Source organism: Peromyscus maniculatus, chromosome 5 (genome assembly GCF_049852395.1).
Source record: "Peromyscus maniculatus bairdii isolate BWxNUB_F1_BW_parent chromosome 5, HU_Pman_BW_mat_3.1, whole genome shotgun sequence".
Lineage (NCBI taxonomy): Eukaryota > Metazoa > Chordata > Mammalia > Rodentia > Cricetidae > Peromyscus > Peromyscus maniculatus.
In genome coordinates, this window is record NC_134856.1 from 88,000,206 (window position 1) to 88,025,036 (window position 24,831).

At 42.4% G+C, this 24,831-nt stretch overlaps 2 protein-coding genes across 3 annotated transcripts in view; one reads left to right on the plus strand and one right to left on the minus strand.

Annotated features, from left to right (window-relative positions):
* Positions 1 to 5,885, minus strand: part of Net1 (neuroepithelial cell transforming 1) — a 32,608-nt gene extending 26,723 nt beyond the window's left edge. Inside the window, exon 1 of the mRNA XM_016008505.3 lies at positions 5,585 to 5,885. Coding sequence (XP_015863991.1) covers positions 5,585 to 5,712 — 128 coding nt within the window. The 5' untranslated portion in view covers positions 5,713 to 5,885. The remainder of the gene's footprint in view (positions 1 to 5,584) is intronic.
* On the plus strand, positions 159 to 22,121 carry Tubal3 (tubulin alpha like 3). Of its 2 annotated transcripts, none has more exons than XM_016008482.3 (4): positions 159 to 344; positions 17,014 to 17,257; positions 19,048 to 19,200; positions 20,713 to 22,121. In XM_016008482.3, the coding sequence occupies exons 1-4, from the start codon at positions 186 to 188 to the stop codon at positions 21,651 to 21,653; spliced, it is 1,497 nt and encodes a 498-aa protein (XP_015863968.3). In that variant the 5' UTR covers positions 159 to 185; the 3' UTR covers positions 21,654 to 22,121. The 2 variants fall into 2 exon arrangements, with proteins under 2 accessions (XP_015863968.3, XP_076428976.1); XM_076572861.1 differs by lacking the exon at positions 159 to 344 and adding an exon at positions 11,964 to 12,065.
* The last annotated feature ends 2,710 nt before the right edge of the window (positions 22,122 to 24,831 follow it).

Below are 24,831 nucleotides of genomic sequence, written 5' to 3' on the forward strand. Positions count from 1 at the left end.
CACACACACACACACACCACCATGGCATCTGTTTTGTGTGGGCCAACTATCCCCAGTGTGTGGTTTGGATAAGAATGGCCCCTCTAGACTGATATATTTGAATGCTTAGTCAACCAGTGGAACTCTTTGAAAGTATTAGGATTGAGAGGTGTGGACTTGATGAAGGAACTGTGTCACTCAAAGGGATGGGCTTTGGGATTTCAAAAGCCCATGCCAGGCCTAGTCACACTGTCTTTCTGCCTACAGATCTGGGTGTAAAACTCTTGGATACTTCTCCGGCACTGTGTCTGCCTGCATACTACCATGCTCCCCATCATGATGATAATGGATTAACATCTGAAACTGTAAGTAAGCACACAATTAAATGCTTTCTTTTATGAGTTCCCTTCATCATGGTGTCTCTCCACAGCAAAAGGTCAGTAACTAGGACACCTGGGCATGGGGCTTGTTCTGGAGTGTGGGTGATATACCAGTAACACTCCATTGAAAAAACAAACAAACCAACAAACCAATTTTCCCTTTCCCAGTAGGTATCAATTGCAAATAGCTTCTTGGTTCTGGTTGAGACTTTGTGTCCACTTCCCATTTTCAGTGCTGGATTTTGTCTGGTTTGAACCTGTTGCAGGTCTAGTGCATGCTTTCAGTCTCTGTGAGTTCAGATGTGTATCAGTCCTGTTGTATCTGGAATATACTGTTTCCTTGGGGTCATCCACCAACTCTGGCTCCTGTAGTCTTTCTGTCTCTTCTGCATAGAATCCCAAGGGGGGGGGGGCGTGACAACAACATCTCATTCAGGACTGAGTGCTCCAAAATGCCTTACTCTCTGTACATTGCCAACTTGATACAGACTGGTTTATCTGGAAAAAGGAACCCCAAGTGAGAAAATGCCGCCATCAGACTGGCCCATAGCAAGTCTGTGGGAGCATTTTCTTCATTAACAGTTGATGTGGGAGGGCCCAGTTCACTGTGGGTGGTGATGCAGCTAGCCAGGTGGTCCTAGGTGGTATAAAAATGGTAGCTGAAAATAAGTCTGGAGAACAAGTCATAAGCCATATTCCTCCATGGTCTTTGCCTTAGTTCCTGTCTCCAGGCTCCTGCCTTGAGTTCCTGCCCTGACAGCCCTGGATGATGGACACCAAGCTGTAAGATGAAAAAACCCTTTCCTCCCCAAGTTGCTTTTGGTCATGCTGTTTGTCACAGTAATAGAAAGTAAACTAGGAAAAGTATGATGGAGAATTATAACACCAAAGTATAAATTAATTACATAATGACAATACTAACCTTAGAATTTGATGTCTGACAGTTGGAAACAAAAACTAGCTCTTGAGAATCTTAAAACAAAAACAAAAACAAAACTAACTGGGAAATATACCCAGTCTGATGGCAAGATTCTTTTATGCACTATCAACAATCAGTTTACAGCAGTAACCCCTCCCCCATTTCAATAACAAGTTTCTATTTATTTTAAACATCATGGAAAAAATAAATTGAAAAAAAATAAAGAACTGTGCACAGAAAACACATGTAACAGTGTCAATTTTCAAAAATTTTGGAAAATACTCTTTTTTATTTTTCCCTTTTTAATGAGAGTTAGACTCAAAATATAACCACTATATTAAGGTCTTGTGGAAAAAAATCATTTTCAGAAAATATTAACATCATAAGTGGTTTTCCTAGAAGAACACTGGACAACTCACTTCCAAAGGGACAAAGACTGAAATGTAGTGCCATAGAGCATCAGTCTCTCTATCCACATAGACATACTATTCTTTTATATACCAAAGTAATTAAATCATTTAAGGCATAAGATAAACTAACACATTAAGGAGCCAGTTTGGTTCATTAAGCTGTGTTTTCTTTAACTCCAGGGTAACTTTCACTGGGCCTCTAACATTCTTTCTTTTCCTATGATGTGCTCCTGAGCACTGTAGAGTACCATTATACTACATTAGTTTTAGTAGAAATAAAGTATTTTGCCTGTCTGCATGTAAGTAAATCACATGCATACAGCGCCTGTGGAGGTCAGAAGAGGGCATCAGATCCCTTGGAACAGGAGTTACAGATGGTTGTGAGCTGTCATGTGATCAGGAATCAAAGCCTGGTCCTCTGCACGAACAACAAGCACTCTTTTCACAGCCGATTCACCTCTTCAGTGCTCCCCATTACCACTGGTGCATTGTATTTCATCCCTCCTTGGCCTTGGGATCCTTGACTCCTTTTTCTCCTCGGCCTGGACTTCTTCACAATGAAGATTTTGCCTCAGTGTAATTTCTCATTACTTCCTCTTCCATAGCCCTATTTCAGGTTCTGCAGCTACAGTGAATGAGTTCATATACCCAGAATTCACCATGCCCATTTATTTCAGGGCCTTTTTACATGAGAAGTTATTAATCTATCTACCTGCTTACTTATTAATCTGTTTAGTGTGGCAAGGTTTCATCTTAGATGACCCTGAACCTCTCTGATCTTCCAGCCTCTACTTCCAGGGTGCTGTGATTACAGGCATGCCCAGTACTATGAGGTGCTGGAGATCAAACCCAGGGCCTATGTATGCTTACCGCACTCTACTTACTGGGCTACATTTCCAGCTTTAGAGTCATCTATTCATTATGCACCCCAAGCCAACAATCCTCCTGGACTCAGGGATTACAATAGGGAGATATCTCCTGTCTTCTCTAGCCAGGAGGAAGTACTCCTTTTATTTGCATCAATGCTACTCTATCACTAGAAGCTCTTACCAAACACTATTTAACTTGCTTATTCATTTCTACTAGATTACTTTCCATCTCTATATTCTTTGTATCTGACATTCATTTATTTTTTGAATGAACCACATTTTTCTTCAATCCACTGGAAACAATTCTTGGCTCAATATTCAAAGTAAGATGGGGTTAAAGCCTGATAAGTTCTTATATGAAAGGGCTGAGAGTAGCTAGTCATGGTAGTACACATCTGTAACCCCAGCACTCCTGAGGTAGAGGCAGGAGGATCAGGAGTTCAAGGTTATCCTCGGCTTCATATTGAGTCCTAGGCCAGTCTGGTGAGACTTGGCCTCACAACAAGTGAATGAACAAACAACCAAACCCAAAAGGCTGAAAAATGTGTGAACGAATTTAATATACTCAACCAATTTAACACTCTTAGAAATACAATTGGATAAAAATCCTCTAACATAGTGTTGAGTATGGAATACCTGTATGCAAAGCCACTAATAACAGATACCATACACATGAGCGTGTGTGTCTATACCATTTCCTCTAATTTCCTAATTAACTAAATCAAATTTGAAATTCTTTCAAAAATATTTTTACATTTATGTATGTATCTATGTATGTGTGTGTACATATGTGTATGTATGTGTGTGCAGGTCAGAGACCAACTTGGAGGTGGGCTCTCTCTTTCCATTACGTGGGTCCTGAAGCTCAAACTCAGGTCAGCCTTGTCAGCACATGCCTTTACCTCTGAGCTGTCTCACTGGCCTGGATTTGAAGTTCTCACAATGAATGTCCACCAGATGCTAACGACTACAAGAGCACCTCCGTCACTTCATTCCCACATCCCCCACTGCCTTCACTTCACCCCTCACCTGTTTCAAAGCCCCCTGGACATGGCCAGTACGATTCTTCTTCCTAGAGGAGCACTTGCTGCTCCTCTACGCTTAGAAACATTTCTTCCAGATTCCCTCATCTCCACCCCTCCCTTCCCTCCAATTGCATTATCATCAAGAGACTTTCCCTGTGATCTCTTAAAAGTAGTAATGATCTCTATGCCCCTCACCAGGCTTTCATTTACTTCCTGATGTTACCAATCCTTCCCAAGAGAATTTCAGCTTCCTAAGAGCAAGAGCTCCAGCTATTTTTGTTCACTAAAATCACCATTATCTACAACAGTGTCTGATGTTAGGGAGGATGCAATAGTATTCATTACTGAATGAGTGTAGAACCACCTCCATCCATCTTTTGGAATCCTTTTCTTTTCTCTTAACTAGTCTTTTCTGATTCTCCTAATTCTCAGTCTCAAAGATGACTTCCTTCTGCACATAAGACTTCTTTGTAAGCACAGGATGAGAGGAAGTTTCAGAAGGCAAACATTCAGGTAAATATTTCCTTAAACTTCAAACTAATAAGAATCAGCACCAAGTGAGAGAATCTAGCTCTTTACAGAGTTACTTAATACACTGGGTTTATGCATGCCTTGTTAATGAAAGTAAGGTGTTTCCTTATTCCTCAAAACCATATAGCACAACTGGACTAAGTTATATAAAAGATTAGTTTAAAATCGTGTCAAGTGATCTGGGTGTGGTGGCACACATTGTAATCCTAGCACTGGGGAGCCCAAGGAAAGACCAGTTTATAGGCAGAAGGGTCTGGTGCCTGCTCAGGTGACAATTCCTCTCCTCTCCACCGGTTCCATGAGTTTTGGTCTGAGCACCTGCAGTCTGCTAGTTTCAATAGAGAACAGCTCTGTGCAGAGTACGGTATGAGTTTCTGGCCAGACTCTCTACGTAGTTGAGTTCTAGGATGACTAAGTTACATAGTGAGAACTTGTCTCAGAAACAAAACCACCACCAACAAAAAACCCAGACTTCTGAAAAGATGGAGCAGATACAGCATTGTTACTTTTACAGATTAAAAACTGACAGACAAGGCTTATGTAGAGACTTCTTTGCACAAGCCCGTGCTAGCACTGAAGTTCACAATGCCTTATACGAAGTAGACACTATCATATACTCACTGCACAGACACAGAACTCAAAGTCATATGATCTGTAACTTCAACAGAGTCCAATATTATGATGGGAACCACTATATTCAGTGTTTTAAAACAAAATTTTCATATTTCACAGGTCAAAAGACTTACAGAGCAGTACAGACAAATGCCATTCCAATTCCCTATTTGATAACATTGTGATTTCCACGGCCTTTCTTCCAGACACAGATTTCTGAAATCAACCTAGCGTCCACCTTTTCCAGACACACAGAAATAAAGACACAACACAGACTATGAAATGTGCTAATAATCGAAAAGCCAGCGAGTGTCTTTCCCGATCTCTTCGTTCCGGGAGCTTGGCCTATGCTGGTCTGCAAAAACCGTTTCATTTCAACAATCGCTTTTAGGCTTAAAGGGCTGGTGCTGCTGAGGTGACAATTACTCCCGTCACTACAGGTTTTCCATGACAGTTTTGGTCTGAGCACCTGCAGTCCACAACTAGATTCCTGTCGAGAACAGCTCTGGTGCTGAAGTGTATGGTACCCCGGAAGGGGTTAAAGGAAATTGTCAACAAGTCCAATGAGTCCGCCCCTTCTAAGCGGAGCCGAGCAGTCGCTGTCTGGGGCCTCAGCTCAAGGCAGGCCCTCGGTGCCTCCGGCCTGGCTAGCACACTCACCTCCCGTGGGTTCCCCCGTTTCTGCCCGGCCTTCCCTTACCTCCCTTGCTCCATTCCCAGGACGCGGTGACCTCCCGGCTCTCTCGTCCACCCCCTTCCTGAGTCTCTGGACTCCATCCCTGGTGCTCCCCATCCACCCACTTCCCGGGTCTCCCGCATCCATCCCTGGCTCTCCCTACCCACCTCCTGCCACACTCACCTCCCGTCCGCCGCCGGCCCGGGGGTGTCGGCCGGAGGCCCTGCGGCTCGGTCCTCGCTGAGCACTGAGGCCCTGCGGCTTCTCCTCCGCGGTCGGGGCTGCTTCTGAGCCGCTGGCTCTGGCTCCATGTCCGGGGGTAGGGGGTGGGGCGGTGGCCCAGTGCCCGGGAGACCGACCGTGGCGGGCACGGTGCCCGCCAGCTTCTGCCAGGCAGTAAGTTGCCTTCTAGCAGGGAGCTGCTACCGCCATCATCCGGGGATTTGAAAATGGCGGCGGCCCAGCGGTCAGCCAATCAGAGAGCGGGGAGCGGTTGCTAGGATATGTGGGGTCCCGCCCTAGTCCAGAGGACCTCTCGGCACACTTCTGGAAGCTGGAGAGAAAGTAGCAGCGGAGTGAAAGTTAAGGGTTTGGAGGTTTATTCTAACTCCTTTCCTGAATCTCCCAAAGGCAGGCTCTATTCACTAGAACCTATGCTGCAGACCAGGAAAATGGATAGGAAGCCGGTTACCATTTGATGTTGCTTAGCATTAGACAGGTTGACTCCAAAGAAAGGCTCAGTTGCGCATATAAACACTAAATTATTCGTGTGGGATATATGGCCAATTGTCAAAAACAATACCTGTGTTCTCAGGGATGTCTCCGGATAACCAGGGAAATCTAGTCATGTCCTCCTATCTTCCAGTACTTTCTCTGGTTGCAAGACTGCAAATGCGCAGCGTGAAACAGAGGACTTCTCGGGTTATTTTATGAAGACAGGTAAACGAAACGTTCTTTGATTTTAAACGTTGCTAACAGCCTTAAATGTAGTCTCTTCTTCTTGTGGAAGGTTATCCTAAAAAAATAACACCAGGCAGATGTTAATGACTTTGTGTATAATAGAACAACTGAAGGCAATCCAAATGAATGATTGGGAAATGTCTAAATACAACTCATTGACTAGAAAGGCTATCTTCAGCCTATAATGAAATAGTCTTCCCCAGGGAAGAACACACCAACTGGTTATCTAATACCAAGCAGTCAGCCCTGAAAATATATACAAGCAACATCATACAGACTGAGCAGGCTGTATTTATTTATTTATGTAACAACAATTTGAAAAAAAAAGCCACGAATTTGAAAGAGAGCAAGAAAATGTATAAGGGAGCATTAGGAGGGAGGGAAAGAAAGGGGGGAAATGATGTGATTATATTATCATCTCAAAAATAAAAGAAATAATAAAAAATAAAAGATATGCTGGGTGATGGTATCATGCTCCTTTAATCCTAGCACTCAGGAGGCAGAGGCAGGCAGATCTCTGTGAGTGTGTACCTAGCCTGGTTTACAGGAGTGCCAGGGCCTAGTGAGTTTCAGGAGTGCCAGGGCCACACAGAAAAACTTCATATCAAAAAAAAAAAAAAAAAAAAAAAAAAAAAAAAAGAAAGAAAGAAAGAAAGAAAGAAAATCAAACATTATAAAAACACGAAATATAGATCTGTGCTGACTAGTTTATGTTATCTTGACATAAATGATAGCCATCTGAGGGGAAGGAACCTCAACTGAGAAAATGCTGCTATAATACTGGGCTGTAGGTAAGCCTGTAGAGCACTTCCTTAATTAGTGATTGATGGGGGAGTACCCTGCCCACTGTGGGTGGTGCCATCCCATAGCTGGTGGTCCTGGGTTCTATACCAAATGAGGCTCAGCAAGACATGAGGAGCAAGCTAGTAAGCAGTATTCTTCCCTGGCCCCTGCATCAGCTCCTGCCTCTTGGTCCTTGCCCTGTTTGAGTTCCTGTCCTGACTTCTTTGATGGTGAACTGTGATGTGGAAGTGCAGCTGAATAAACTCTTTCCTCTCCAAGTTTCTTTGGTCATGATGTTTCATCACAGCAATGTAACTAAAGAAAACAAGAACTATAATCAATTTTAAATCACTCTATAATTATACTGAAGAAAAAGATGAAATTAATACATTAAGTTTTCTCTCGGTGGTAAGACTTTTGGCACTTAAAATACTTTTTGTTTTTGTTTTCTTTGCTCAGCCTTGGTGCAGGGAGGAGGGGACTGGACCTGCCTCAACTGAATCTACCAGGCTGGGCTGAATCCCCAGGGGAGACCTTGCCTTGGAGCGGGGAAGGCTGGGGAGTGGGAGGAGGGAGGACAGGAGAATTGGTGGCTGATATGTAAAATTAAATTAATTATTAAAAAAAGAATGTGTCTTCCCACTTCAAATGATTTAATTAAGAAAAAATTACTCACCAGAACATGGTGGTGCATGTGTTTAATCCCAGCACTCAGCAGTCAGAGGCAGGCAGATCTCTGTGAGTTAGAGGCCAGTCTGGGCTACACAGTGAGTTCCAGTACAGGCTCCAAAGCTACAAAGAGAATCCCTGTCTTGAAAAACATAAAAAAAAAACAAAATGAAGAAGAAGAAGAAAAGAAGAAGAAAAGAAGAAGAAGAAGAAGAAGAAGAAGAAGAAGAAGAAGAAGAAGAAAGAAAGAAAAGAAACAAAAAGAAAAAGTTCCTCACAGTTGTACTGAGGCCTTTGTGTTTTAGTTAATTCCCAATGTAGTCAAGTTGTCAACCAAGAATAGACATCACAATATTTTAAACATAAAAAATAATTACTGTAGAGATCTATTAAAGTGTTATTTAAGAATCTTTATTTAGATAAAGGTATGCTTTTTTATGTGAAGCTCTGGCTGGCCTGCAACTTGCTCTGTAGACCCAGTTGGCCTCTGTCTTCTGAGTGCTAGGCTTACCACACCTCTTTTGCTTTGTTTTGTTTATAAGTGTGAAATAAACCCTCATTTGTGATTTAAAAAAAACAACAAAACAAAACACCATGACCAAAGCAACTTACAGAAGGAAGAGTTTATTTGGGCTTATGGTTCCAGAGGGATATGAGTTCATCATGGTGGTGAGAGGTGGCAGTGAGCTGCAGGCATGGTGTCAGGAGCAGAAAGTTGAAAGATCGCATCTCTGACTGCAAATACGAGGCAGAGAAAGCAAACTGGAAGTGGAGTGAGACTATGAACTCCCAAAGTCAGTCCCCAGTGGCATACCTCCTCTTTACCTAAGGCTCCACCATATAAACATCTCCAAGGGGCACCACCAACTGGGGACCAGGTGCTTGAAAACTTAAGCCTATGAGGGACATTTATCACTCAGACCATCATAACTACATACTGCGATTTGGTCATACAAACCCAGGGAAAGGCCAGTGCTGGATAGTTTTATGTCAACTTGATACAACCAGAGTCATCAGAGAGAAGGGAATCTCAGCTGAGAAAATGCCTCTATATGATCAGGCTGTAGGCAAGCCCATAGGGCATTTTCTTAATTAGTGATTGATTGGGGAGGGCCCATCCCATCCTAGTGCCATCCCTAGGCTGGTGGTCCTGGGTTCTATAAAAAAGAAGGCTGACATAAGGAGCAAGCTAGTAAGTGGCAGCACTCCTCCATGGCCTCTGTTCAGCTCCTGCCTCCAGGTTCCTCTCCTGACTTCCTTTGGTGATGAATTACGATGTGGAAGTATAAAATAAACCCTTTCCTCCCCAACGTTGTCTCAAAAAACCAAAACCAGCCCCTTAAAGAAAATAGTATTTTCTTTTTTTCTTTTCTTTGAGGGAATCCCCAAAGGTGGGGTGGGTATGGACCTGGGAAGACAGGGAAGTGAATATGGTCACAGTGCATTGCGAAACTCCCAAATAATAAAAATATTATGTTGGAAAAAAAACAAAAAAACAAAACCAGAGCTGGAGAGATGGCTCACCAGTTCAGAGTATGTGTTGGTCTTGTAGAAGATACAAGTTTGGATCTCAGTACTCACATCGGACCATAGCTCACAGCTGCCTGTAACTCCACCTCTAGCTTAATCCAATGCCTTCTTCTTACCTACACAGGTACCCACACACATAAGGTACATGCCCACACCGACCCATACAGACAACATAAGAGTAAATCTTAAAAACCAAAACCAAAACCAAAGCCAACAGAAATTCAATGACACTTTTTTGGTTTGTAGTGAACTGGCCACTGAAATCCTACTTATTGAAAACTACTTAAGAAAGGAATGGAAAAGGAAGGGAATTCAAATAGTAAGCACCACGCTTTTATCAGTTTAATTTTTTTTCATTCTTTCAAGACCTAAGCATAGCTACCAAGTGTGTCCAAACCAGTACTGTATGGCTGTATGATTTCTTTCAAAGGTCTTGTTTTCCGTTAATTGTTGGGGCTGTGAGATCTGGCATGAGTAGGTTGCCTGCAGGCTGGAACTCCAGACTAGGAGCTGGTACAGATGATGCTGCTGTCACCCACAGCAGAAATGTCCCCCGCCCCAGAAAGCCTCAATTTTGCTCTTGTGGCCTTGCAACTAATTTTGTAAGAAGAGCACACTTGGAGGATTGCAGTAGTTTGTATGAGAAATGTTCCCCTGAAGCCTTATGAGTTTGAACTGGCTTCCCAAAGAAAACAAATATAAAAAAATACAATACTATATTAACAAAATTATTTGCAAAAATCTAGAAAACTCCCTCATGTTTGGGAGTACTGTTGGATGAGGTGTATGTGTGGGAGGTGATGGTAAAAGAAGGTGCATCTGGCCAAGCTTGGTGATGCAAGGCTTTGATCTCAGCACTTAAGAGGTTAAGGTAGGATGACTATGAATTTGAATTTCACATGATCTACACAGTAACATAGTAAGATCCTGTCTCAGAGGGGGGGGGAGGAGAGAGAGAGAGAGAGAGAGAGAGAGAGAGAGAGAGAGAGAGAGAAAGAGCAAATGATATTTTCTTTGTTTCCCCTAAGTATTAGAGACTGATCTATGTCCATACCACATTGAAAGTGTCTGCTATTGTCTGCATTTAAAATGATTTGAACCTTATTCAAGGAGAAGATACTTGTAAAATGCATCTGAAACAGAAAGGGCTGATTTGGGGCCGCATAGATAGCTCAGTGGTTAAGAGCTTTTGCTGCTCTTGCAGAGGACCAAAGTTTGGTTCCCAACACCTTTTAGGCTGATTTGCTATTGTAGCAAATGTTAACTCATATGCTTTCATTTTCCCCATAAATGCTGACTCACTTCTTTTTTTTTTTTGCATTTTATTTTATTTAAAAAGCTTTTTTTTATTCATTTTACATACCAACCACAGATACCCCTCTCATCCCTCCTCCTGCTTCCTCCCCTCCCCCACTCCCATCCTCTCCTCCAAAAGGGTAAGGGCTCCCATGGGGAGTCAGCAAAGACTGGTACATTCAGTTGAGGCAGGACCAATGCCCCCCCCCTGCTGCCGCCCCGCTCCCCCCACTCTCCACATCAAGGCTGAGCAAGGCATCCAACCATAAATAATGGGATCCAGAAAGCCAGCTCAGGCACTAGGAATGGATCCTGATCCTGCTGCCAGGGGCCCCTCAAACAGATCAAGCCACACAACTGTCTTGTTTATGCAGAGGGCCTAGTCCAGTCCCATGAAGGTTCCACAGCTGGTTGACTCAATTCTTAGTATCAGAGGAAAGATTTTGGAAGACATTTGTGAGGGCTGGGAAGATGATAAGGAAAGTGCTGGCTGCACAAGCCTGAGAGCCTGAGTCGCAGCCACCTGGAACTTGTTACACCACTGTGGTGGTTTGAATAAAAATGGCCCTCATAGGCTTGTAGATTTGAATACTTGGTCACCAGGGAGTGGCACTATTTGAAAGGATTAGGAGGCATGCCCTTGTTGGAGGAAGTATGTCACTGGGGATGGGCTTTGAGGTTTCAAAATGTACATTCCAAGCCCAGAGTTTCTCTCTTCCTGCTGCCTGTGGATTTGGATGTAGAACTCTTGGTTACTTCTCTAGCACCATGTCTGCCTGCGTACCACCATTCTTCCCACTGGGATAATGGACTGAACCTCTGAAACTGTAAGCAAGCCCCAGTTAAATGCTTTCTTTTATAAGACTTGCCTTGGCCATGGTGTCTCTTCATGGCAATAGAACACTGATTAAGACAACCAGGTATGCAAATGTAGAGGCAAGTGGATCCCTAGGGCTCACTAGACAACCCAACCAGTCTAGCTTAATCAGCAAATGCCAATGAGAATCCCTCTAACAAAACCAAGGTGAATGTCTCCTGAAGACCAATACCTGAGGCTGTCTTCTGGCCTCCACACATGTGCACATACACCCGAATGTACACCCACACGAACACATGTGTGCACACACACAGTGATTTATTATATTCAACATGCATACAGTTTATAAACAGTTGTGGGGAAGCTGTTACTGGCTTAGTAGATTAAGCTATAGTTCGCACAAACTTTAGCACAGCTTGTTCAGGCCCAATACAGCTACGTTGCCATCAGAGAACTGAAAAATTAAAAACTGGGTGTGTTGCTTTAAGTGAAGAATGTTTTCAGCCCTCAGGTGGAGTCATTTCCGGGCCCAGTTGATAAGGCTGTGTTAGAAATGACTTATCCTCAATCGTCACCACAGGGCTATAGAGGCACCTCCAGACCAGCATGGTAAGTGGGCACAGTATACAATCAATAGTGTTGATTTGGGATGGTGGCAGATTTTGTAGGTTGCAGTTAGGCACTTTCCTCCACCCTAAATCCTTAATAAATCACAAATGTGTGGTAGGATAACGACACAGCATTTTCTCTACTCTCTCTTTAGTTCTGTGTGAGAAGGAATATAGTTACTTCTAGCAGTTCTGTTTAGGACTACCTTTAGAGAACCACTTCTCCTTTAACCCCCCCCCCCATGTGGAAATCATGGTAGTTTTTAATATCTTAGAATTTTGAATTCTTCAATGGAAGCAACCTTTCAAACTGCTTTTGCTTCTTTGCCTTGCCCCAGTGAACTTTCTCTTCAGCATTAAGCCATTTTTATCTTAAGAATCAAGGCTTCCAACACGAAAGATACTTGTAGTAGAACGTTCTGTGTCTTGACTTGATCAATGTCAGCATTCTGGGTGTGATGTTGTCTTGCAAGATATTTCCCTGAGAGCAAGTGAGTAAAGGGTATGGGGGGAGGTCTTTTGCTTATTTCTTAGAATTGCATATTAAAACCTTAATTGAAAATTATCCTTTCTCAGTAACTCAAATCAGTTTTGGAATGGCATTTATTAGTGTGCTGGGGCTTATTGATGTTGACAGTTAGTGGATAGTTTACGATTGTAGACTATTTAATACCACGACTAATGTTCGAAGAGAGAGCTTTGAAAGATGGCAGAGGCTAAGAGAAGAATAAGGTCAATCTAGTTCTCTATACCCTCAGATGTGGCTGTTTTGTAGTCAGACATTTCTACAGCCAAGAACAGGGCTTGTCAGGCCAAGCTATGTTGTGTTGAGCGGCCCGCTGTGTTGAGAAAGAATGGTACCACTTACTGTGTTGTTTGAGCACAGGAAGGGCAGCAATTTATTTTTGCGATACCTCTTGGTGATTGTTTTTACTGTGACTTACTGTCAGCGAATATGCCTCTCAGTTGAGTTCCTTGTGTGTCTACTGACAGCTGGAGAAGGGAGTTACTGGGAGCTGTCTGCGTGCGAATTTTGTAGATTAAGAGTTTCTTTCAAGTACAGAGATGATGAACATCTCCTTTTGAACTTGATCTTAAGCTTAGAGGACAAAGGTCTGGTTTGGTTAATGTGTTTACAGCTTTTAAAGTCCAAGAGGAGGGGAGAGGAATGAAATTGTTCTTTGGCAGATAAGGATTTACGAAGCTTGTTCATAATGGAATGTTCTGTTTTGATTTTCAAATGCTACTTGTTTGTTCTAAGTGATGTTGAAGTTAAGTTCACAGCCATTGTCACCAGAAACTGAGAGTCACACAAAGAGATAAGATGAAGTTCTGAGTATTGAACCTGAAATTCTCATGCAACAAAGAAGTCTATGGTATGCCATGTCAATGGAGACAAAGTACATGTTTTTGATGCTGCTGAGCCCCAGATCAGATTGCCGGGGTGTGGCAGATCAGAGCTCTTGACCTCTGCCTTCTTGCTCACATAGGCCTGGCCGGAGATTTGTGGGAGGTCTGAGGTCTGTAGTTGAGTTTAGACTTTGAGACAGTGCATTTGTGATTGCCCCTCAGCTTACAAGGCCAAGCAGCTTGAAGGACTTGAGGATGTAGAAGGCAGTGCAGACCAGTACAGACTTGGTCCCGGACCACTGGCAATCAAAATGCAGATATTGCTCTAGATTTCTAGGATTCAACTTTTCTTTCTCTATGTTAAAAAGTAGTTAATATGGTGTACTACTGATGATTTTGTGTGTCAACTTGACACAAGCTAGAGTCATCAGAGGAAGGACCTCAGGAAGGAGTCTGAGGAAATAGCTCTTTGAGCTCCAGCTGTAAGGCATTTTCTCATTTAGTGACCATGGGGGAGGGCCCAGCTCATGGTAGATGGTGCCATCCCTGGGCTGGTGGCCCTGGGTTCTATAAGAAAGCAGGCTGAGCAAGCTATGAGAAGCAAGCCAGTGAGAAGCTCTCCTCCATGGCCCCTGCATCAGCTCTTGCCTCTGGGATCCTGCTCTGTTTGAGTTCTTGACTTCCTTCAGTGATGAACAGCCATGCTGAAGTGTAAGCCTAATAAACCCTTTCCTGCTCACCTTGCCTTTTGGTCTTGGTGCTTTGTTGCTGCAATAGAAACCCTAACTAAGACGTATGGTCTGTCTCAACTACTTAAAAAGTTGTTTTACTTTAAGAAAAATAATGATGAACCAAAGGCTGAGGGGCCCCCAACTGGATCAGGCCCTCTGAATAGGTGAGACAATTGATTGGCTTGATCTGTTTGGGAGGCATCTAGGCAGTGGTACCAGGTCCTGTGCTCATTGCATGAGTTGGCTGTTTGAAACCTGGAACTTAGGCAGGGACGCTTGGCTCAATCTGGGAGGAGGGGACTGGACCTGCCTGGACTGAGTCTACCAGGTTGATCTCAGTCCTCGGGGGAGGCTTTGCCCTGGAATGGGCAATGGGAGTGGGGGGTGGGCTGGGGGGAAGGGGAGGGGGGCAGGAAGGGGGAGAACAAGGGAATCCGTGGCTGATATGTAGAACTGAATTGTATTGAAAAATAAAATAAAAGGGGAAAAAAACAATTGTAATACTATGTTCCCCATTCCAAAATAAATCCAAATGCTACAGTGAAAAAAAAAAGAAAAATAATGAATGCTGATTAGAGCAGATGAAAAGAGTAACCTTTACATAAGAAAAAAACCTCTATTATTCAGAAATAACTAGAGTTTGTTTAATCATGAATATCTTCTCTCTCTCTCTCCCTCTCTCTGTCTGTCTGTCTGTCTGTCTGTCTGTCTCTGTCTCTCTCTGTGTGTGTGTGTGTGTATGGGGTAGTATTGCAGATGGAGGCCCAAGGTTGATATCAGTAATAATCTTCAATTGTGCTTCTATTTTATTCACTGAGTCAGGTTCTCTCAATCAAACCCAGAGTTCAGAGATATGGCTACCCTTGCTCCACGGCTTGTTTTATGAATCTTCTATCTCTGCCTTCTCAGGCTAGAATTATAGGAGAGTTGCCTTACCCACGAAGCACTTAAGTGGGTTCTGAGAACATGAACTCCCATACATATTGACACACAAAATAATAAAAAAAAAAGTATTTGGAAAAATATCCTTTATATAATTATGCTTATGATAGGGTTTTCTTTAAATTATTACATTTAGTTTGTTTATTGGGTGCAGAGCAGTCAGAGCATTGGTGTGGGGTCAGAGGGCAACTTGAAGGACTTGGCTCTGTGTAACTGGAAGTTTGTTGGTCCCACCTGGCCTCGCAGTCCCGCAGCTGTTTATAAAATAATAATAATAATAATAATAATAATAATAATAATAATAATTATTATTATTAATTATTATTAACTCATTATTGATTACAAACTGTATGGCCTATGGCTTCAGCTTCTTGCTCGCCAACTCTTTCATTTTAAATTAACCCATTACTATTAACCTATATGTTGCCACGTGGCTATGGTGTTACCCGTCTGCTGGTATCTTGTTGCTTCGTTGGCAGCAGCTGGCATCTCTCCCAACTCTACCTTTCTTCTCTCTGTAGCTCTCCTTGGATTTCCCACCTGGCTGTAAGCTTTCTTGCCATAGGCCCAAACAGCTTTATTTATTATCCAATGGGAGCCACACATATTCACAGCATACAGAAAGACACCCCACAGCAGTTCTGATTCTCTCTTTCTACCGTGTGGATCTGGGGATCAAACCCTACTCTTCAGGCTTGGTGACAGACACCTTTACCCACTCAGCTACCTCTTTAGCCTCCAATTTCTATGCACAATGACTTGTTTGTTTTGGAAAATAAGTGAAAATTTCTAATAATTTTAACCTTAGAATATTTTTCCTTGTGGAGAGCACATATGAATAACAAAATTTCAAGGCTTGAAGAGATAACACTTTTAATTTGTCTGCAGTGAGTTCTACTATTTGACAAAGCTGGTCAATTTAAAATCTATTCTTTTCTAGTAACGTTTTTCTGCATAAATTAGCCTGATGTAAACACCCATTTACCACAGCCACAATTTACCCTTAATTATAGTTATGTGTAGGTTATATATGATTATACATGTAGAGTCTAACTCAATTCTTCATCCAGCACACAGTAGTAGATGCTTTACTTATAGGACAGAAGAAGTTTAAAGAGTTTTTATCTTGTTTATTATGATGGCATGTATGCATACATGCACGCATGCATGGGTATAATGTGACTATAGGAGGATGCTCATGTCACCAGCCATGTGTGGAGGTCAAAGTATGGCTTTGTGGGGTTTGTTCTCTCCTTCTGTCTTTACCTGGGTTCCAGGGATCCAATTCAGGTCATCTGGCTTTCAAGGCAAACGATTTTAGTCACTCAGCTGCCTCACCAGAGTGAGAGAATTCAAGCACCATTTTAGTCCTTGGTTCAGTTTTCCATGAAATGTGGCTGCTCTTTGGAACTTGTTTTTCATGGAATACTTTTGTGAAGGTGGTTATCTTCTTCCCCTTGTGTGTGTGTGTGTGTGTGTTCTAGGGATCGTATTCAGAGTGCCAGGCTTATGTGGCTGGCAATTGCTTTTACCTGCTGAGCTACCTAGCTGGCCTTTGTAGAACACTTTCGCTTGGTGGTTCTCAACTTGTGGGTCATGACCCCTTTGAGTGGGGGGTGAATGACCCTTTCTCAGGGGTCACCTAAGACCATCAGAAAACACAGATATTTATGTTATGATTCGTAATAGCTGCAAAATCATAGTTATGAAGTAACAACAAAAATAATTTTATGTTTGGGGGGTCACTGCAACATGACGAATTGTATTAAATGGTCGCAGCTTTGGGAGGTTTGAGAACCACTGTCTTAGATTACAATGAATTTCTCTTGTGATTTCTAAGCAAGTTTGGTCTTTGTCATTTATAATCAGTAGTGCTCATGTTGTCCAAGCTCCTACTCTATTCTAATCCACTGTGGCTTATTCCAGAGGGAGTGTCTCTCCATTCACATTGGTCAAGCTGGTGTGCAGATCGGGGATGCTTGTTGGGAACTGTATTGCCTGGAACATGGAATCCAGCCAGATGGCTTCATTCTGGACAGTCAACACGATCATTTGGAAAATACTAAAATGGAACATAGGAATGCATCTTTAGACACTTTCTTTCATGAGACAAGAGCCGGAAAGCATGTGCCCAGAGCGCTTTTCATGGACCTAGAACCAACTGTTATAGGTAATCTAAATTTGACTTGCTAGTGCTTTAACCATGTCCATGTCCCAACTCAAACAAACCAGGCAGGTGAGATTACAAGATTGTGCTAATCTATATGAACAGGATCATGTAGACCTTTCCCAACCTCAGTCTGTACCATGACAAACATACCCAAATGGACGGTAGCCTCCTTTCCTATGTGATTAACTAGATAAAGCTCCAAATTTATCCATCCACAAACTTCAGCAGAACACTGAAGCTTTTTTTCCTGGGTCTGAGAGCAAAGCTAGAATCTATTGGCAAAGAACCTGAAAATTTGTCATTATCTTCTACAAAAGAGTAAATTATTTGAAAATTATTCCACAGAAACAAGGTACCATATAAATCTTAAAATTATGGGGGAAACTAATTTTTCTTTAAAATTTACACTTATTTATTTTCTCTTTCTCCTCCCTTTCCTTCATTTTCTCCCTCTAGCAACCCTCCCCTCCTCTCTCTGTCTCTGTCTCTCTCCCCCCCTTGGACCATGGTGGTGCTTGTGTGGAGGTCAGAGGGCAGCTTGAAAGAGTCTCTCTCCTTCCACCATGCAGATTCCAGGGATCAAGCTCAGGCTATCAGGCTTGGTAACAAGTTTTTGCCCAGTTTGCCATCTTGATAGCCCAAATGTTATTTTACAATTAACAATGGCAGACTTTGAAATATCCTGTCCTACAACTTCTAAAATGCAGCTAGAGAAATATTGGAGATAGAAAGGAGGCTTTGTCTTAAGAGAACAGCTAGAGAGGAGGGTAGGTTTGGATCTGATGTATATTGGTTTTCTATTCCTACACAACAAACTGCCTTCAGATGCAGTGGTGTAAGGCAGTAGCAACCATTATTTTGTTCATGAATTTGTAATCTGTGTGGGGCTCAGAAGATACAAATTCTCATTGTTCCACGTGATTTGAAGATTCAGGTGGGAGCCAGGGGACTCACTTGGATAGTGGTTCATTCACCTAGCTTTCAAGTTGGTGTTCCGAGTCCTGAGCTATGGATGCTGCTATGATAGTGCCATTTCACCTAGTCTCAATGAGTCAAGATAGTTATGAAGACACAAGGAAAGGTATATGAATCCCACTCCACCTTTTAATGCAAGCATAACAGGTTTCTAAAAGCAAATATATAATAGGAAGTGTTTTTATGACCGTCTTTGGAAAATAGTCTGTCTTATTAGAAAAATGCAATCTGTCTATACTAGAGTAGAGTTGCTTTCCTTATTAGAATAGAGTTAGAATGCATAACAAATTGATGGGACGAAGTGGATCAATGCCAATGAATGTTAATATAGTGGAAATATTAAAAGTTTTATTTAAGTGGATAGGGTAAAAAAGAGTAAGGCCAAAGATGTGTATATACAGGCTAAGTATTGCTCTGCTGGGTGTTATGAACACATAAAGTAAGAAACTATTGGAGATGTAGCTCAGTTGGTACAGTGCTTGCCTAACATGTAGGAATCCCGAAATCAGTTCCTAAGCTCAACATTAAAGCAGATATGGTAGTGCACACCTGTAATTCTAGTCCCCCACCCCCCCACCCCCGGGAAGTGGAAGCAGGAGCATGAAAAGTTCAAGGTCTTTTGGAATACATAGTACCTTGCCTAACAACACCAACAAGAAGATTTCTTTGTTTTTCGAGACTAAGAAAAGCCATTTCTGTGGAATAAATTCCATTCCTTTGCCATAACCCTAACATGGGAAAAGGACCTGTCAGAATTAGAAAGGGGCCAGCAGTTAGTGTGAATGCAAGCACTGACCACACCTCCCTCTCTGCAGATGGGATCCGTGTGGGCAAGTACCACTCACTCTTCCACCCAGAACAGCTTGTGAATGGAAAGGAGGATGCTGCAAACAACTATGCACGAGGTCGCTACTCCGTGGGCTCAGAGGTCATCGAGCTTGTGCTAGAAAGGATCCGAAAGCTGGCAAGTGGCTCCTCTTCAGCTATGAATGGGTCATGCTGGATGCTCATGATCTTGTGGTAGCTGTTACCAGCCTTACTTGCTGGCCTCTCCCCTCCCCAGCCCTCTCACTCTGGGCCTCCTGGAGATACTTAGGTATCCTGATGTTGGCTTTGGTTACACTGCTACATGGGAAGCCTTTACAATTTGCAGGCAGCTTCCCATCACCATTGTTTCTACTATTGCAGGGTATATGTGTATGTTAGCAGAGATTCCTAAAGCTCTCTAAAATATACTGTTTTCCAATAGTCACTACTACTTGTGAAGATGACAAGGGGCAGACCTTTGTGAAGGATACTTGCTGCTCTTTCTCATAGTTCTTTAAGGGTTTGAATCTGCAGATCCTTTGTTAAGTTTGGTTTGGTGTAACCACTGGCAACATAGTGCCTTTCATATCATCCTGGATGTAGTGTGTAGCTTAAGAGGTACGTTGTTTCCTGTGGAGGTGACTTTATTTTGCTTGTGTATGTTGATAATTTTCTTTTATTTATTATTGACAAAACCTTCAGATCATATGTAGACAAATTCATGGAAAACAATGAAAGATGGTCAATTGCTCCTATAGGCCGAGCTTCCCTTATCTGAATGACTGGGACCAGAAGTACTTGGATGGGTATTTTCTCCAGGTTTTGGTATATTTGCATGTGCGAATATACAAATATACACATGAATTTTAGGGGAGTCAACAAGTCAAATGTAAAATTCATTTACATTTCAAATAACCCTTTTAGTCATAGGCTTCAGGTGATTTTATGTAGTACTTTTAGTGTGCCAGTGTGTTGACTGCCACCCTTTGCTATGAGCTCAGATACGGACTCTCTATTAGTGCCATCATGTAAGTACTCAAAAAAAAAAAAAAAAAAAAGAGGATTTTGGAGGATTTTGAAGTTTGGAATTAGAACTGCTCAAGCAGTAGTGAAACTCTAAAGCCTTTCCCAACTCCAGAAGGAACATTCAGAAATATTTCAAAGTAGCTATGTTTGTTGTATAGTTGACTATGGCAAAAGGGGCCATTCTGAACCATTTTAAAGTGTGTGTCCCTGTGTGTATTTGTGTACACAGGTGCATGTGGGGACCAGAAGACCCCTTGTCTGTCATTCCGCAGATTCCATCTACTTTGTTGTTTGTTTGAGACAGGGTCTCCGATGACCTGGTCCTGGCCAACCAGGATAAGATGGATAGTCATCAAGTCCTGGTGATATGTCTGCCTCCACCTCCCTAGTGCTAGGGTGATAACTACATGGCACCATGACCAGCTTTTTTTTTTTTTTTTTTTTTTTTTTTTTACAGTGTAGCTTCTGAGGATCAAATTCAGACCTGCATGCTTATAAGGCAAGCACTTTGCTGATGGGGCCATCTCCCCAGCTTCCTTTTTGAGTCTTTTGTCCTTGGGCATTCATATGCTGCCATTACCATCTAGTTCACTAGCTCTGAATATTTCTGGTGGAATTTTCACATCGCACGTTCTTTCCACAGGCAGAACAATGCAGTGGACTTCAGGGCTTTTTGATTTACCGAAGCTTTGGAGGAGGCACAGGGTCGGGATTTACATCTCTCTTGATGGAGCGACTCTCACTAGAGTATTGCAAGAAGACAAAATTGGAGTTCTCTGTCTATCCATCTCCCAGAGTCTCCACTGCTATAGTGGAGCCTTACAACGCCATCCTCACCACTCATTCCACCATAGAACACTCAGACTGTACCTTCATGGTGGACAACGAGGCTGTCTATGACATCTGCCGTCACAAACTTGGTGTTGAACGTCCTTCCTATGCTAGTATCAATAGGTTGATGGCCCAGGTGATATCTTCCATTACTGCTTCACTCCGCTTTGAGGGGCCTTTGAACGTGGACTTAATCGAATTCCAGACCAACCTAGTACCTTATCCCAGAATACATTTTCCCATCACAACCCTTGCCCCCATCATCTCTGCTGACAAAGCCTACCAAGAGCAGCTCTCTGTGCCTGACATCACTGCTGCTTGCTTTGAGTTCTCCAACCAGTTGGTCAAGTGTGATCCTCGGCTTGGGAAGTACATGGCTTGCTGCCTACTGTACAGAGGAGATGTGGTCCCTAAGGATGTGAATGCAGCAATTACAGCCATGAAGTCAAGGACCTCTGTTCAGTTTGTTGATTGGTGTCCAACTGGTTTCAAGGTGGGCATCAATCATCAGCCACCTACAGTGATTCCAGGAGGGGATCTAGCCAGGGTTCAGCGGGCTGTGTGTATGTTGAGCAATACCACGGCAATTGTGGAAGCCTGGGCCCGTCTGGACCACAAATTTGACCTCATGTATGCCAAAAAGGCATTTCTGCACTGGTATATCACAGAAGGCATGGAACAAGGGGAGTTTATAGATGCCAGGGAAGATCTGGCTGCTCTGGAAAAAGATTATGAAGAAGTGGGGCTGAGTTTCTGATATAAAGATGATTATGCAAATGAATGCTGAGTTAAAATGTTATGCTTTGTTTCCAAGCTCTTATATACCTGATGAATAAAAGGAAAGCAAAAATCAAATCAGCAAGATCCAAAATTCTGCATTGAATTAAATATATCAATATCAACAACACAGTCATATTTTCTTGTGTACAGTAGAATTCGGCTCCGCTGATGGAGAACCTTCTGAGGATTACAGTCATTTGAACTACTAGGTCTCTTCTAGGTAGAGTTATTTTGTATTAGTTCTTATGTCACAGTAAAAGCCTGACTTTATTCTTTGCCCCTCCACTTTAAAAACCAAACTAAACCAAAACAAACCAAAACACTAATCAAGTATGGAACCTTAATGTTTCTGCTTTCCCTGTCCTGTATCTAAGGTGGAAAACACAAAGATTATGAATGTTATTTCTCTATTATCTATGCATTATACATCAATTAAATCACAAATTCTTTCAGAATTTTTCTTTTTCTTTCTCCAAGTGTGGGCTTTAACTCCTTAGTTTGGTATTCAAGCAAACAAACAAGCAAACAAACAAACCACAAGAATATTGTTGGGCATTTTTAGAATTTGGGTATGAGTATTCTGCAGGCAAGAAACTACATACCTTCTCTTCAATTGCCCTGTCCAGGATAGGGGTTGTGTTTGTTTTGCATGCATTTATGTGTGTGTGGTGTGTGCATGTGTGTGTGCACATGTTTGTATGTCTGCAAGGAATATGGGGACGTGAGCATGTTCATGTGGCAGCCAGAAGCCAATGTCATATCTTTCTCAATTTCTCTCCACTTTATTTGCTAATGCAGGGTCTCTCCATGAAGTGGGAGCTCACTGATTTAACTAGTCTAACCCTGTCTTTGCTCTCAGGCACTGGGATTACAGGTGGGCAGCCGTGCCCACTTTGCATTTATGTGGATATTGGAGATCTGAACTCTGTTCCTCACACTTGTTCAGCAAGCCCTTTTATCCACAGAACCATCTCTCCAATCCCAGAAGGCTTTATTAGTTCCTTTTCTCATTGCTATGAGGACATACGTGACAAAAGCAACTTAAAGGGGGGTGTATTTTGCCTCCTGTTTTAAGGGATAAAGTCTATCACAGTAGAGAAAGCAATTGCAGTTCATGTGTCACACTAGAGGATGGCATTCTGCAGCTCTTCTCCCTAGCTTCCTGCTCACTCAACTGAGGTGCTCCCTGTGCCTTTTAGGGGGTGGTTTAAATGTCTTGTTTAGAATGAGTGTTCCATCAGACTCCTCTTCCACACTGTCTTTCCCTAGTGGAGATACCCCTGGCTCTTGCTCTCTCTCTCTCTCTCTCTCTCTCTCTCTCTCTCTCTCTCTCTCGCTCTCGCTCTCGCTCTCGCTCTCGCTCTCGCTCTCGCTCTCGCTCTCTCTCTTGTTATTTATCCCACAGACACATAATCTGAAATGGGACTGTTCACTCTCTTATCTCTAAGTTTTATTTCTCTGTTAAGTCTTACACTGAACTTTCCACTTTCTAGACACATTTTCCAAGATGCTTTGTGTACACTTAAACACTTTCTTCCTAAAAATATACTATTTTCCTGAAATGTGTTTTTCCTTTAGTGGTCTCTGTCTGTTTGTGCAGATTCTAAATGACACTGTTAATTTTTACTGCCTCCCCTGATGTCTTATATTCTATATAGAACCAGCTTGTAGCTAGAGTTTTCCTGCCTTGCCCACAGTCAGGACAAATCTTTGTCACCCGCCAGTCCCACAGCCGCTCAGACCCAACCAAGTAAACACAGAGACTTATATTGCTTACAAACTGTATGGCCGTGGCAGGCTTCTTGCTAACTGTTCTTATATCTTAAATTAACCCATTTCTATAAATCTATGCCTTGCCACGTGGCTGGTGGCTTACAGGCGTCTTTACATGCTGCTTCTCCTGGCGGTGGCTGCAGTGTCTCTCCCCTCAGCCTTCTGCTTCCCAGAATTCTCCTCTCTCCTTGTCCCACCTACTTCCTGCCTGGCCACCAACTTCCTGCCTGGTCACTGGCCATCAGTGTTTTATTTATATAGAACGATATCCACAGCACCAGCTACTGTTGATTCTGCTTCTGTAATTTTTTCAGAATTTACCTCTTCCTTTTTGAGTCATTAAATCCCCCCCCAGCTTTCCTGACTTTTGTCCTGTCTTCCTAACCCCCTCCCACTGCTCCATGACTGAGCATTCTAAGCACAGCTTTCATAATTTTGCTCCCTTGCCCCAGGATTTAATGACTCACCATTTTTTAGACATAAGGTATAAACTTCTGTACATGGTGGGTAGTCTTTCCCAACTCATACCAACTACATTTCCACTCCTATCTGTCACAGTGGTCTCATAAATTCCAACCAACATAGTCTCTCCCTATTTTCTAGCATATACTTGTTCTATGGCCAGTGATGTAACTCTTACTTTAGAATATAATTCAAAGGTTATTTGTTCCCTGAAACCTTGGAATTTTATGGTCTTGTGTCCTCTTTGAATAACCAGAGCAATCTAGAGCCTCCATTCACTCCGGTCCAGAACTTAGGAATAGCTGAGGTATGCTATGGAATTTATCTCCATATTAAAATATGGTATTAATTAATAGGTGATGATTCTTCCCTTTGTATACACTATACAGTGCTTTACAGTTTTGTTACAAATGTACCTGTTAGCTTTTTCTTCAGCCACTAGAGGGCACTAGTGAAGTGCATATTCTCTCTCTCTGACTTCCCCCTCCCTCTACCCTTTTCTCCCCTCAAGAAAGAACATTTGTAGATTTTGCTTTGTTTTAAAATTTAACAACATAATAATATTCAAGTGAACATTGTTTCTTAAGTTTTTAAATAAACTTTGTGGCTCCCACTATTTGTAAGTCTGGTTTGCCTTTTCTCATGTGTATGTGTGTGGTGTGTGTGCTTATATGCATATGTGCATTCATATGTGGAAAAGCATGTGTGTGTTCAAGTGATGTTCCCATGTGTGCACAAGCATACAGAGGACAGATGCTGTGTATGCCTTCTTTAATCACCCTCTCCATTATTTCTGAGGCAAGGTCTCTTAGATGAACGCAGCTTGCTGATTCAGCTAGTGTAGTATTCAGCTTGCTCTGCGATCCCACCTTTATTTTCCAGTTGCTGGGATTTGTTTTCTGAGTACAGGCAGCTGCTAC